General features: G+C 39.1%; 1 protein-coding gene across 1 annotated transcript in view; it reads right to left on the bottom strand.

The window, feature by feature from the left end:
• Positions 1-695: 695 nt before the first annotated feature.
• CHM (CHM, Rab escort protein 1) overlaps positions 696-13,958 on the bottom strand; it is a 175,620-nt gene continuing 162,357 nt past the window's right edge. Inside the window, exons 14-15 of the mRNA XM_019521378.1 lie at positions 10,680-10,849; positions 696-2,865 (exon numbers count right to left, since the gene is read on the bottom strand). Coding sequence (XP_019376923.1) covers positions 2,683-2,865; positions 10,680-10,849 — 353 coding nt within the window. The 3' untranslated portion in view covers positions 696-2,682. The remainder of the gene's footprint in view (positions 2,866-10,679; positions 10,850-13,958) is intronic.

Raw genomic sequence — 13,958 nt, 5'->3', positions numbered from 1 at the left:
ATTCAATTAACCAAAGTTAAAAAGAAAGCACTCATTAAAAAAGGAATTCAAACATATCAAAGCACTCGTTAGAAAAAAGGTGTGAATATTGTATGAGCTCCAAGGTGCTTGAAGGATAATACAGCTACTTGTTTAAAAATTCAATTAACCTTATCTTTCTTTAACTTGATTTATTAATAATCCCACAGATAAATTGCCATTTTTTAAAAAGTCATGTTATCTTTTGAATACATCCTGTCTGACAAGTCTTAAAAACTACTTCAAATAAGCCTAACCCTCACTTAGTATGTTTAAATCATTTAAATCAAGAACGAAATGGCACAGTTTCTGTAAAACAAAAGTCTCTTATCTGTACTATTGAAAATAAGTTGTTGGGAACTCAGCTCTTCTAGAAAGAACATCTTAGATATCTATTCACTACCTGAGTAAGACATGAAAACAGTTTTTAGACAATGAATGTAGTATAAAGTCATGGTCTGTAATTTGAAGGTTATGCAGTCCTTGTTTTAACTGAACTTGAACATCTAACATAACGAGGATTTTTATTTGACACACTTTTATTATGTAAATTTCTTTTGATTCATTTAAGTTTCATCATATCATCAATAACACAATAGACATTGAAAAAATAGTACAATAAGACTTTGAGCTAGCTGCTTTTTTAAAAAACAACTGAAATAAGACACAGGAAAATACATTTGCAACCAAAACTTTAATTTTCATAGAACAAATGTAATTTGTCCATAAACACAAAAGATAAGAACTCAAACATGGTCCAGGTTACTGAATGGCAAACAGAAAACAGGTCCTCATCTTAACCTTTTAACACATTTGTTACTCTATAAATATAATTACCTTTTTATGTGCATGCTTTCTGGTACATACAAAAAATGATAGCTGAGAATGAAGAGGTAGGCTATTTTTTGCCACTTGTAAATAAGCACTAATTTCAAGCATTCCAATGATCACTATCATTATCATTTAGCAATCAAAACAATTTTCAACTACATTCTTTTGAGGACTTTAGGATTAAACTCATGGATGTCTATTAAATAAAAACCTAAATGTAACTGACACTAAACACTAACACATTCTAAATACTAACAGACTCCAAACATTAACATATTTGTGAAATGCAAGTTGGACTTTGTAGTATAATGTAAAACAGAGAATAACTGTGTTAGCTATGTTGTAAAAAAATAAATAAATTAACCTTTATGGCACAAAGCCATTTTCAAGGCAGGCACATTCACTGGAAAACTGTACAAAAAGCAGAGTTGTGTCAATAAATATCTGCCAATACTGAACAGTCATAATTTGATGGCATGTTATTGATGTATAGTATTTAAAACATTACTATTACCATATTTAAGTTTACCCAGCACATATACTTATAGACATTACTGACCCACAGTGCCTTTTTGACCTCAAGTAAATCTTTTGATTCTAAGAAAAGACACTACTAACTACTTTGTTTTCCTTTTCGTTATATGATTTCAAAATATGGTTCAAAGGAGGGCTGGGAGTCTATTACTCTAATTAATCTTTGCAAGAAATGTCTGGGTTTTGTAACTCTATATAGAAACCAAGTTTATAAATACAATTTATAAAATTCTTGTATAAATATGTTTATGATTTATCATTACAAAATGCATAATTTACATAATTTTAGACCTATTACTTCAAATGAATTAACACAACTGCAATTATAATCAGTAATTTTCCCTCAAGAAAAACAACAGCCAACAATTCTGTTTTAATAATGTATATCTTTTAATCTTGCAAATACTTAAATGTGTTCATTTGGTGCCTTATTTTTTGTTGAAACTAAATCTTCATGAAGATTCCAAGCATACTTAATTTATGGTTCTTAATTCTGCAAGAATGTCCAGTATTGATATGTTCTTCCTGACTGGACTGTCAGTTACTTGCAAACAAAATTGAAACCTGGACACTTTATCACACAAGTATGGTATTCAATTCTTTAATATTTCTAATATATAATTTCAAATGAGACCAAGCATATTTACTAGCTTATACTTTATTTCGGCTTAATATGAATAAATGGAACGATACTGATTTCAAAACTATTTAAGGATGTTATATTATATACTTCAAAAACAACTTTCAAATTAAGAAGAGCTCTTAACAGCAAATAAAAGCTTGCTGTCCCAGAACTGCCAACACTCTTTAGTGCCCTATCCCCATAAGCAGTTTAAAGGAGACAAATCTTCCACTGGTAAATTTTCACAGAGCCACTGACTTCAAAATAGTGTATACTAAACTGAAGATCTGTCCCTTTGGAAGTTAAACTGACTCATAATTTTTGTTTCTATTGACTATTTTGAAGCATGCAGTTGATTTTAGAAAGATTCCTTCATCTCACAAATATACCTAAAGTCTTTTCAAGGAAATTATATGAACTTTAAAATTAAATATCTTGTCTTAAGTGATTCTGGATCAGCTTTTAACACTCCTAGAAGAGCTGAATATTACATACCTCTGAGCAGTACAATTGCAATCAATGAGGGTATTTAAAGAGGTAAAGTAGAATTAAACCTAGTTATAAGGATAGTGAATAATAAACAAAATGGTTACCCCCAGACCAGGTCCAAATCTTCCACTGAGATGATAGTGATATTGGGTTTAGGCTTTTTATTATTATTCTTATTATTACTACTATTATTCATTGTGCTCTTCTGTGCTGCTTTCTTCAGGCAAGGGCTCTGCTTTTGGCTCAGGTGAAATACTGAATCCAGGATCTTCTGGCTGAGTTCCATCTCCATCATAGACAATATCTTCTGGATTTGGTGGTGGTGGGCAAAATTCCTCCTTTGGAAACATTTCTTGAAATATTGTCTCAGCCTGTTCAGCGACAACATAAAATTAACTTAAGGTTGATATTTAATACACTGCAGTACATTTAATGATTTTAAGATTAAAATAGTTGGATGTCACAGAATTGACCACATCAGGGAAACACTTAGGAAATATACTCCCTCCTTTTCCCCAGAAAGATGGGAATTCAATGGAGTGAAGCATCACAGATAGAGAAGTTACTTACCACTAAGTAGAGAGAGGTAGTTAGCCATGTTAGTCTGAAGTCAAGCCAAAGGCAGGGCAGGATGCCAGCCTGTCCTGCCTTCTGCCCTACAGTAAGTGGAATTCGTCAATCTGTGTTGTTCATGTGCACACTTTCACTCTTGGTGTGGATTCAAGTATTCAAACTTTTGCCCTAGCAGTACCTATACACCACACCTTCATCAGACCCCTCCTTGTATTACATATAGAAGATAAAGGGGAGTCCATGTTTTCTGTTCCTCAGTTTCCTCTCAACTGCAGGTCTCAGAATTATAAAATGACTGGGAAGAAAAAAAAAGGATGGAGGGATGGGGTACCTAGAAAGTGCATATGGAAAACCTGTATCAAAGAATTCTACTTGTACATAACTTGTTTCTTTTGTCACAGATTATCAATGTAGAGACTCTACAGCAGTCCCAAATGTCATGCAGGTTTGGTGATGGTGGAGTGCCTGATAAAAATAGGTATCAAGCTTTTTGTGGCTACCCAGCAGAAGTCAGCAACAGAAAACTTTGTAGGAAGTTACTGAGTCACATCAGCTTGGATGTAATGGGGGCTAAGCATCAATGCTGGGTCCTTTTCAGCAGTTTCTCAGAGTCTGACACTGTTCACGATTCAACTGAACATGTGAGCTGACATTGCTGCAACTTTGGATCCCTTATGATACAGAGACAAAGAGCCAGCTTCTGAAGTGTTGAGCTCTATGCCAAAGACAAAGCTCTTGACATATCAAGCATGCATAAAGATTTCTCAGATCTGGAGAAGGCCCTGAACAAATTGATTTGTTGGTGGAAATGAAATTCAGTGACAGCTTTAAGTTGAGACGGGAGGCAAGTCCTCGAGTATAGCTGTAACAGGGCACCCCAGCCCGTTACTAGAAAAGGCCCAAGAGGGTCAGGGACTTGGGCCAGGAAGGGCAGTAAGGAGTGGACTCAGAACTAATAAGGCCAGGTGGCTAATGAAGCAATTGGCTATACTTGGTCACTGGCTGCAGAAGACCCAGTTACATGACCAGAAGGAGACTAGACTTACGGAGATAAACCCAGCCTCTGACCATGCAGGAGGCAACCCCTGCCTGCAATAGGGAGAGGAGCTGGTAGGAGTGAGGGGCCCCTGGAGACAGACAGGCACCCAAGCTACCTAGGGAAGCTGGGGAAGAAGGCTTTGATTGAGGTAGTGCCTACGGGCTACATTTACCCCCAAACTATTTGTATTATGAAGCAGCTGGCTTGTGTTTTTGTTCTGTTTGAATTGGAGGACCAGGCTGTGGATGCAGCGGTGGAGGAAACTGTAAACCAGGGGGGTGGCACGTCCCTGATATTTACAGCAGGAGCTAGTCCTAAACTAAAGGGACAGAAACTGGCATGCTGAGACTGAAGCCCCAGGAGGGGCTGCTGCAAAAATAGGGCTGATACCTGGACACCGAGGTCTTAAAGAGTAGATGAAGGCTGAAGGTGCGGCCAGAGGAAACGAGGGCCATGGCTGTGACAGCAAGGCCCCAACAAGTGCTAAGAAACCTCTGGGAGCACTCCCTTAAAGGGGAAGCACTTGAGGGGGAGTATAGGCCCCAGGTGAGGCAACCAAGGAGGTAACTCCTGGCCCCAGGGACTCCCTCCCTCAACAACAAACAGAATAACATTGAAGGTATGGCAGGAAAGAGACTGAGGTGAAGTGAGGCTTAAGGTGGAGAGCCAAGAGACAGGCCGGACCAAGGGAGAGGAGAACTAGGTGCCAGGATAGCAGCTCCCCCTTCCCCTCCCCAGGGTATCACAATCTTACCAAGATAGAAAACAGAACAGGGATCTACCATAGGCTCTTAGATTTTATCCACTTTTCTCACTGCAATAAAAGTCACTTATAAGGCTTCTTTCTTACATAGCTGAAGAAAGAAGAAGGTTGCCAAAGACTCAAACATTGGCTCCATCATGGATGTGAGCATTAGATTCAGGACCTACTAGGACTTGGGATTTTTTAACAGAAGGAATATCTTGGTTACACGCTAGACAATATTCAGGACTATAGGATGGGAAAAGAGATGCCGATCTTTAACTGGACAATGGTGGACTGAAATGGCAGCCAGGAACACCTTAACTGAAAGGTGGGCTTAGTCTCCTGGTTTCAGTTCTAGCAAGTAGCCCAGGTAGAACACTTTTGTAGGCTTCCTGAGGGTAAAAAGATCACATATACCAGACTTGGTCCATTTAGCTACAGAAGTGTAACTTTCTTTTTTCAGCTAAGAATGTCTGACTGAAGAAGAACATACACATTCTACCTACAAGAGCATTTCAGTCCCCATGCAAGATGAAGAGTTAAGACAGTGGTTTTGGGTGTACTATCTTCCCTCCATTCTATGTAAGGAGGATGAAGAACAGGAGAGCTCTAGGGCTCTTCATCATATGCTGGAGATTATGGTACCTGAACTCTTTCTGCCAGGCTGGAGTGAGTAAATATTAAGCCCAGAAAGAACTGCTTTGAGATGTTTCCTCAGAATTAGAAAAATGATCAGAAAGGCACAGAGGTTTCTCTGATCATGGCAGACGACCTGGGACATGGAGCCAGGGTGTTCCCTCTGGAGCAAGAGGATCAGAACTTCTTGCTGATGTTCTTGCTGAAGGCAAATAGGTCAGCTTCTGGGAATCATCAATCCACGAAGATACCCTGAGGGACTGAGTCCTTGATTTTCCACTTGTAATACAAGGATATTTGTCAGCTGAGGATGTCTACCCTAGTAGTCTGGAATACTCGGGGACATCTCACTCTCTCACAATCACATGCAGGAGATGACGGTACTTGACAGAGATATCTTAAAGCAGCTGTGCCAGTTCCAAATACTGCTTGCTTACATAGGGAGAAGTGAGACCTCACTCCTCCTTGTTTGTTGGTATAAAACACTACAGTGATAGTTTCCCAACCTTGTTTAAACGCAGTGATGTAGGAAGGCTTAACACACTTTTCTTACTGCCCTGAGCTCCTCATTAATGTAGAGCTTCACTCCCTCAGTGTATTTAGGGACCCTGCACTTGAAGGCTCAGGCAGCATGTCACTGATGTTGTCAAGCTGACCTTGATCTTGTGAAGATATCTATTAAGGGTTGGTACCCTCTTCATGGAAGCAGGGCACTGCTGGATAGGGAATGAAGAGCAGCCCCTGTCAACTTTAGTGCCTGAACAGTAAGGAAGGTTGAATGTCCAGCAGTTAGCAAGTCGAAAGATTGCAACAAACTGCAGACTGGTAACTGTTCAGAGGATTTTCTTCTGTTGATCAATCGTCCTAATACAGTATGCAGTCACACTGTGGCCTGAGTAGGCCATAAGGATCTTGGTGAAGACTCTCAGGGCTGCTAAGAGCCCAAATGGAAATACCTTGTATTGATAATGGTCCAGCCCACCATAAATCTGAGATCTTTCTTGTGAAGAAGGCCTATTGCAATGCAAAGTAAGTATCTTAAAGGTTAGGAGCTAAGAATCAGATGAGAGAGTGTAATGACGACAAACATAACCAAGCTGAGCTTGAACTCGCCAATGAAGATACGGAACTTTTATCTCTAAGCTGGGTTGACATCTCTCCCCCATCTTTTCAGAAACAGACTAGGGTTGGAACCTATGAGCAAAGGCTGACTTCAAATCTTTGAAGGTATACGTCTCACCTGTCTTTGACTAAAATAGCTCGGCTTCTTCAAAAAGAAAGTCTGGTGCTGGTCTTGGTGCTGGATCACTATCAAGCTTTAATGGGATCTGCTAGGGGCACTGAGGTCTTGAAACAGTCAAGTCTAGGATATGCCCTTTACTGAATCACAGGATGGAAACTGCCTTCTGATCTATGCTCCATAGAAGTCTTTCAGCAAACTGTACTCCTGGCCCCTATGCCTTTTAATTTGCTGTCCCAGCCACTCAATTAAGTGTTGGGAAGAGGCAAGGAAAAGCAGGGAGGGAGCAGCATTCCCTGTATTTGGTTCTGGTGACCAGGAGCGCTGTTCCTTGCCTGGTTCCCCTTGCCCCTCTGACGCTCAGCTGAGCAGTAGGGGTGGCAACTGGAAAGCCAGTACACCCGGGAGCCAGGCATGCAAGTTCGGCACTTGGCTGTACCAGCTTACCTTTGCCTCCCCCCACTACTCAGCTCTGTGGCAAGGGCAATAACTGAAAAACCAGAGGGACTGGAGTCCGGCTTGGGGAAAACCTCTGCATGCATGCAGGCCTGGCTCCCAGTCCCTTTGGTTTCCCCTAGCCACCTGCACTACCTAGGTGACCCAGAACAGAGACAAGCTGCTGTGCTGTAGTGACAAGGCTCAGGAGCTTTACTGCCATGGGGAAATACTCCTACCTCACCCCACACTGGAACTCCAGGAGTGAGAAGCAGGCAGGAAGTAGCTGGCAGCTGTTCCTCCCCTCCTCTCCTGGTCTATGGGGTGGGGGAGTAGCTGAGCCCCATGCCTTCTCCCCCACCAGGAGCTTTTCCCCTGGCTTTACTCTCCCTGAACCCTGGAGGGAAACTGGGGGAAAGAGACTCTCCCGGAGCGATTTAACCTTTGTCATTCCCAAGTTATTTTTCTCCCAGAGCAGCCATTTTCATCCCAGGACAAAAAGCCTGAATGTCTATGTGCTCTGGGTTTCTACTAGGAAAGAGCATCAATTCTCCTGGTAGACACTGAACATCCAGCCTAAGTTGAAAACACATCTTACAATACAGAGTATGTAAATTATACAGAATGTGAAACCTTAGGTACAACCAAAGACTTAGCTAATATTGGATAATTTATTTATGATTAGGCTGGGCCAAACAAACCTGAGAACAAAATTCTGTGCTTGATCTGCACTCCCAGAATTTTAGGAGATACCTAAACCTAATATGTATGACAACATAATTTTGATGGCAACTGAACAATTAAATAGCACAGAGTATTTTCAGTTCTACCGCCTTTTTTGAGTTAAAAGGATTCAACTGAAATCAGACAGAATATTAAAATACCATATCAGATCACAATAACTATGACACTCTAGCAAATTAAAACTAATTCAAAAAGTGAGGTTTATGTAATTTTGTTTTGGTTTTAGGCAATGAAGTTATCTATAAAAAATCATGGTAAGAGAAAAGCAACAATACAAACATCTATAAGAACTGGTAATATGGAAATGTCAGTGGAAACCAACTAAAACAGGGAAACAGTAATCTACTGTAGAAGTCAGACTGCACTCTATCACATCCTAGAAAGGTTAGTCCACAGCTTGATTTCTCATTTTCAGTCAATTTTGACTTATACTCAGCTTACATTTTCCCTTTCTTACATTTACTCCATTCCTACTTCAAGTTACATCTCTGTTTCTCACTAAAACACTTTTCTTATTTTTGTAGTTTTTATAAAATGTAAAAGATATAAACAACATCCCTGGTAAACCCAATAATTGCTTAGATGAACTACACAGATTCTCTCTGCAAATCAACCCCTTCAGCCACTTATGCTTTTCCTTATGTTCTTTTTAGCTCCTGAATGTCCTTCTGAGAAAAAACATTAGCAACTGGAATTTTTAAATTTACAAATAGCTGTAGCTTTCATTTATGATATTATTTATATGTATAAGGATATGGAAATTATAATGAAAAAGCAAAGATGATCCTGAAATGGATGATGAATCATAGCAGTACACACAGGATGATTTAGCTAGGCCACAGCTTGCCACATGGTGAAGTGTACTGTAAATATGATGCTGATTAGTTTTAAAAATATATCTAAGTAGTCTTTTATTTGCACAGTTTAAAATGTTAATTGTTTAATAATATATTTTTAAACAAATCATTCTCAGTTTAACAGAGCTACTATACTAATGGCCTTGCACTATTTTTCTCTCTATAATCTTTTATTCTCAATTTATCCTCTTGGGAGGCAAATTATTGCCTTATAAAACAAAGTGAAGAGTACTATTAGCCCTTAATTATGGTGCTCTGACCCTATAGTTCAGACTGTGTCAGCCATTCTGTTATAGTTCCTTATTTTTAGGGGTTTATGACTTAGTCATAAAAAAACTGCAACTGGTAAAAGTTGGCATACAAAGCTTTAAAAATTCTGGGTGTAAAACATTTGTGCACGCCAGCACTGAAGCAACTCTAGCATGAAGGCATTCTTACTATAGAAACAACTGCAATGCATGCCTCAATTGCCCACCTTTCTTACAAGATGGGCATTTAAAGAGCACTCATCAGAAAAGTCCTCCTTTTCTGGGTTTAGTAAAATGGGGACACTTGGTCCCTTATTACTCTACTGCTCAATAACAGAGAGAGCAAAAAAGAGATACGTAAAGGAAGTAGAAAAGTACTTCACTGACATTTTACACTTCCACCTTGGGTATTTGGGTGACTTCGTTCAACCTAAAGTTAATAGAGGCTGAAGTTACTTCCCCACCTTTCTATTGCACCACATGGTTGTGTTCTGTCCTCCCCCTCCCCAAAGCAATGGGTAGCCCTATATTTTGCTGAACACCACTATTTTATATTTTCTACTGCCTCAGACAAGTCATTGGTGATTTAACGTGGGGGTTTAGTTAATAGAATACAATACAGATGCCCAAATATTGAGGACTGAGTTCAAGTAAAGGCTTATGATGTTGGTAGAGGACTACTTACTTCAGTATGTGAACACACTAACATGCTATTTTATTATATATGGTATGTATTCCTTATATGAGAAGTGATATGAGCAAGTCATATATTGCCAAAGCCTTTAAGTGTGGTCATCTGTGATTTTAAAAGTAGCCAGTGCTCAAGTATTTTGGCTGTTGTTTAATGCCCTGGAACAGCTATACTATTGTGATATTTATGGCTTTTAGGATGAGTTTGTATCAAAATTACATACATTATTTAATCATTGTTTCAGTGCCTGTCGGGTTTATATCAAAAGAGATTACGAAATTTATTTTAGATTATTCAACCCGTTTATTTCTAATTATCTGAAAATCCACATGCTGTAATTCCCTTACAGAAAGGTAACAGATGTTGTGTGACTACAGCCTCACTGTACTTTGAAATCTTACTCCACAGAGTTTACTCTAGCTTTGATTTTTCTGACCCTTCTTGATGTGTGCTGTTTCATTCTCTACAAAAACAGAATTCACTCCAGAAAACCTGGCTGTTCTTTGGCTATCTCCTTTGTGAACAAAGGCTATATATTTTGGTCTTCCTCTCTCACCTCTGAGAAAGCAAAATATCTTGATACCAAAGAATAATTTCCAGCTACATCCACTTTCTTGATTCAAAAGCTTCCCTTTCTGCTTTCCTCCCATTAAGTTGAAGCTTTACCTCTATCTTTATATTGCACTATGTTCATATTTCTTTCCCTGTCTCTTAACCCTGTGTTCTACCCAACTGTTTTTGAATGGTGCCTTGCTTCTTCTCCGCTCCCATTTTCCAGACTTCTTTCACATCATACTATATTAGCTGCTTTTCCTGTGCACCCAAAAATTTTCAACCTCTTTTTCTAAAAATTTTAAAGACTTACCAGATCTATGAAGCATGAAACCTACATTGACAATCCACTTTGTTTTGTACTGTACTGTAACTTTTTAGGTCTTTATACTGAACCACAAAGCTGAAAAACTGACATCCCTTACCTGTTTGACAGCATAGTCATTTCCTAAAGCACAGTCTGGTCCAGAACAGATATAGACATTTGGAGGTAAACTGTCATAAGAGTTTCTGTCAATGCCTGCAGAATCTCTCATGTTGAAGTATACTGCCCAAAGAACTCTGGGCTTTTCCAATCCTCCTCCATTTTCAGACTCTAAATAGTAAGAGAATTTTTCAGTGACCAGTGTTAAAATGTAATAAGAGATATGGGTAATTCAACATAATAAAAAAGTGAAATTTATTATCATGAAATTACTGTAACAGAGTATAAATATATATTTTTAAAAGGCACTAAAATATACTAATAACACTTTTAATGCTATTATTATTATACTATTACTCTACTATTATTATTATGGTTTCTAGAAGCCATTTATGTTATAAATCTTGATGGATTATTACAAATTTTAACTTTTGAATAAAGTTTTTGTGTTAACATAAATTAATATAACATTCTTTATAATTCCTGGCTTACTTAGAGACCCTATCACACATCAACACGTACTATGTCAATTCCCTTATTCTGAAGCTACCAGTTGTAAAGTATAACACATTTTTCAGCCCTTCTCACCAGTTGATGTTGCCTTGAATACTCTTTATTTCAAAAGCAAACAATATCAACTGTCTGTCTGAACAACTGAACTTTGTCCGGGATAAAATGTTTTCTCCCAGGACAAATGTGACATCTGTTTGCAGCCTACATGTCATTCTGGGAACACCTATGAACACATTCTATGCAAACATTTATGAACACCTCAGAATAGTAAGATTACAGATTTCAACAGTGCAGCAATACAACGGAAGAATGCATAATACTAATACTGATAGATGCTATTTATTTAGGCAAATTCTCTTCATTTTTCTTGGTATTCTCCCTCTTCTAAAATAAATGATACCAGCATTATTGTCCTGCATTAAAACATTATTCCTCATAAAAAATTACGTTAGATTTGCCTAAGGAAAAAACTTGCATGTCAGATGATAATGCTGAGATTCAGAAAAACTCAAGCAAGTATTTTAAAGGCAGCTGAATACAAGACAGCAAGTGGAAGGATAAATCTACATTATTTTTATGATTGTCAACTATTTTATTTAAAAATAAAACACGTTAACGATTTAAAAATATGAATTAAACTCAGCCTGTGAACGTCTGAGATTTAATACAGAGCAAGATGCACTTTAATATATTAAAAAGTTCATATTCTCATAAAAGTTACTTCTTCCTCATTTAGGCAGGAAAATGAATGGAGTCCTCTTCTCCAGGTGACTTTGCCTCTTTGACCTGCCATGGCCCAGTGCTCACTTTATCTGGTGATTCATTTTCAATAACTCCAACAGTATTTGTTCTGACATTTTAATTAAAATACGACCACTACCTCATCCTGATGATAAAAAGGCCTATGTGTCAGTGAAAACTAGCTTTTCAGTGCCTCAGTGCACCTGAGGACCCCTCTGATCAGAGTTCCTACAAAAGAATTTCAGTCAGTTTCTAAACAATATATCACTTCAAAACTGTATCACTTTAAACATTAAGATTAATATAAAAAACCCTCCTAAAAAACAGGAAGCTATTAAGCTCCAGGCCAAGTTTTTAAAATTTTTTTTTATCTTATTACTTGATTCTATCAGAGGCAGACAATATTGCTTTTAAAAATGTACGGTACAAGTGATATCTTTAAATTCAGAGCTGTCATATACAATATTGTGGACCTCAATTATATAATCATATCAGAAAAAATAAATACATTTCAGAATAAAAGAAGAATACCACACAGGTAAAAGCCCCTCCTCTTTATGAATTTTATTTCCAGTCCCCTAGCTATCTGCTTCTAAAGCCCAAAGAAGTAAGCTGTTTAAATTTTATTCATATCTTATAAAAAGTGATTTTTCAAAGTATTTTTTATAAAAACTGGGGGATGCACCACAGAGCTTTTTCTGCATATCAGAAAAGAATCACATGCTACTTAAACCAAGCCAGAGGTTGTATTAGGATTTTGTGATTACAAGAACATTTACTTATTAATGCCATTTACAGAAGTAGCTGAATTAAAAAACAGTAGTAAAAATAAATTCTGTGCAACTAATTATTAACTCTTTACAAAACATTGTAAGAGGTTGTAGGAATCTTGGCTGCTGAAAAACGTAGTCATGGTAAGTTATAGCGAAATGTCTTTAACTATCTGTTGTTTTAACTATATAATCAATAGTACCTTCTATAAAAAGCTGCAACAAATGTGTACTAACAGAAAAACTAACTGGTGCTGATAGCACACAGACTTGATTAATATTAGTATACAAATGAAGTGACGAAAAAGAAAACAAGGAAGAAGCAGCCTTTCAGTACGAAAGAGACTGGATCTTAATGCAGGAAAATTATAATTCCAGGAGGTTAAGAATGAAGTGTGATGGTGAATACTTATTATGCAAGCTATTAAACTATGACAGTTTACAGGCAGCCCCTGCTTAACGTGGTTTTGATTAGCGCTATTTTGCTATAGCGCTCATTTCAAATTGATACCTGGTTTCACTGAGCGCTCAGCGAGTTTTACTATAGTGCTCAGTAGAATCAGAGAGTTTTGACAGGAAGAAGCAGCGATGGCGGCAGCAGCAGCAAGTGCGGTGAATGGCAGCAAGTTGGGGGTGGGCATGAGCATGGGGGTGTGGGGAGAAGTCAGGCACAGCTGGTGAATACAGACTGGTGAGGCGGTAGAGCATCCCATAGGCGGGGGGGGAGGGATTTGCAGCTAGCTGGGAGCAGGGTGGGGTTTACAACTGGCTGGTACGTGGTGGGGACACTGCTAACCCTCCTGTTCCTGGCTGGCTGCAAACATCCACCCTGTTCCTGTGGAATGCTCCACCGCCTGAGTTCACCAGCTGAAGCAGCAGTAGCAACGAGGAGTGCGGGGCCTGTGCCAGTGCCCAGGGCCAGGGCCAGTGGGGGCCTGCACCCAGGGTGGGGCAGCAGGAGTGTGGGGTCCTGGCTGGCAGGGGCCCGTGCCCAGAGCAGGGCAGCAGGAGTGCTGGTGCCCAGGCTGGCACATGGGGCCAGTGGGTGCGTGGGTAGAGGCGGCGGTGCTGAGAAGCAGTATGTGCAGGGGACGGGCATCAGTGCAGGGCCTGCACTGGTGCCTGGGGCCAAGGTCAGCAGGGGCCCAGGGTGAGGCAGCAGGAATGCAGGCCTGGGCTGGCACGTAGGACTGGAGTGGCCAGCAGGCTAATGGGAAGAGATGGTGGTGACAAGAAGCGGCGGCAAGAAGCCATAG

Source organism: Gavialis gangeticus, unplaced genomic scaffold (assembly GCF_001723915.1).
Source record: "Gavialis gangeticus isolate Ggan-Ray unplaced genomic scaffold, GavGan_comp1, whole genome shotgun sequence".
Lineage (NCBI taxonomy): Eukaryota > Metazoa > Chordata > Crocodylia > Gavialidae > Gavialis > Gavialis gangeticus.
This window is presented reverse-complemented; position numbering and strand designations above follow the sequence as displayed.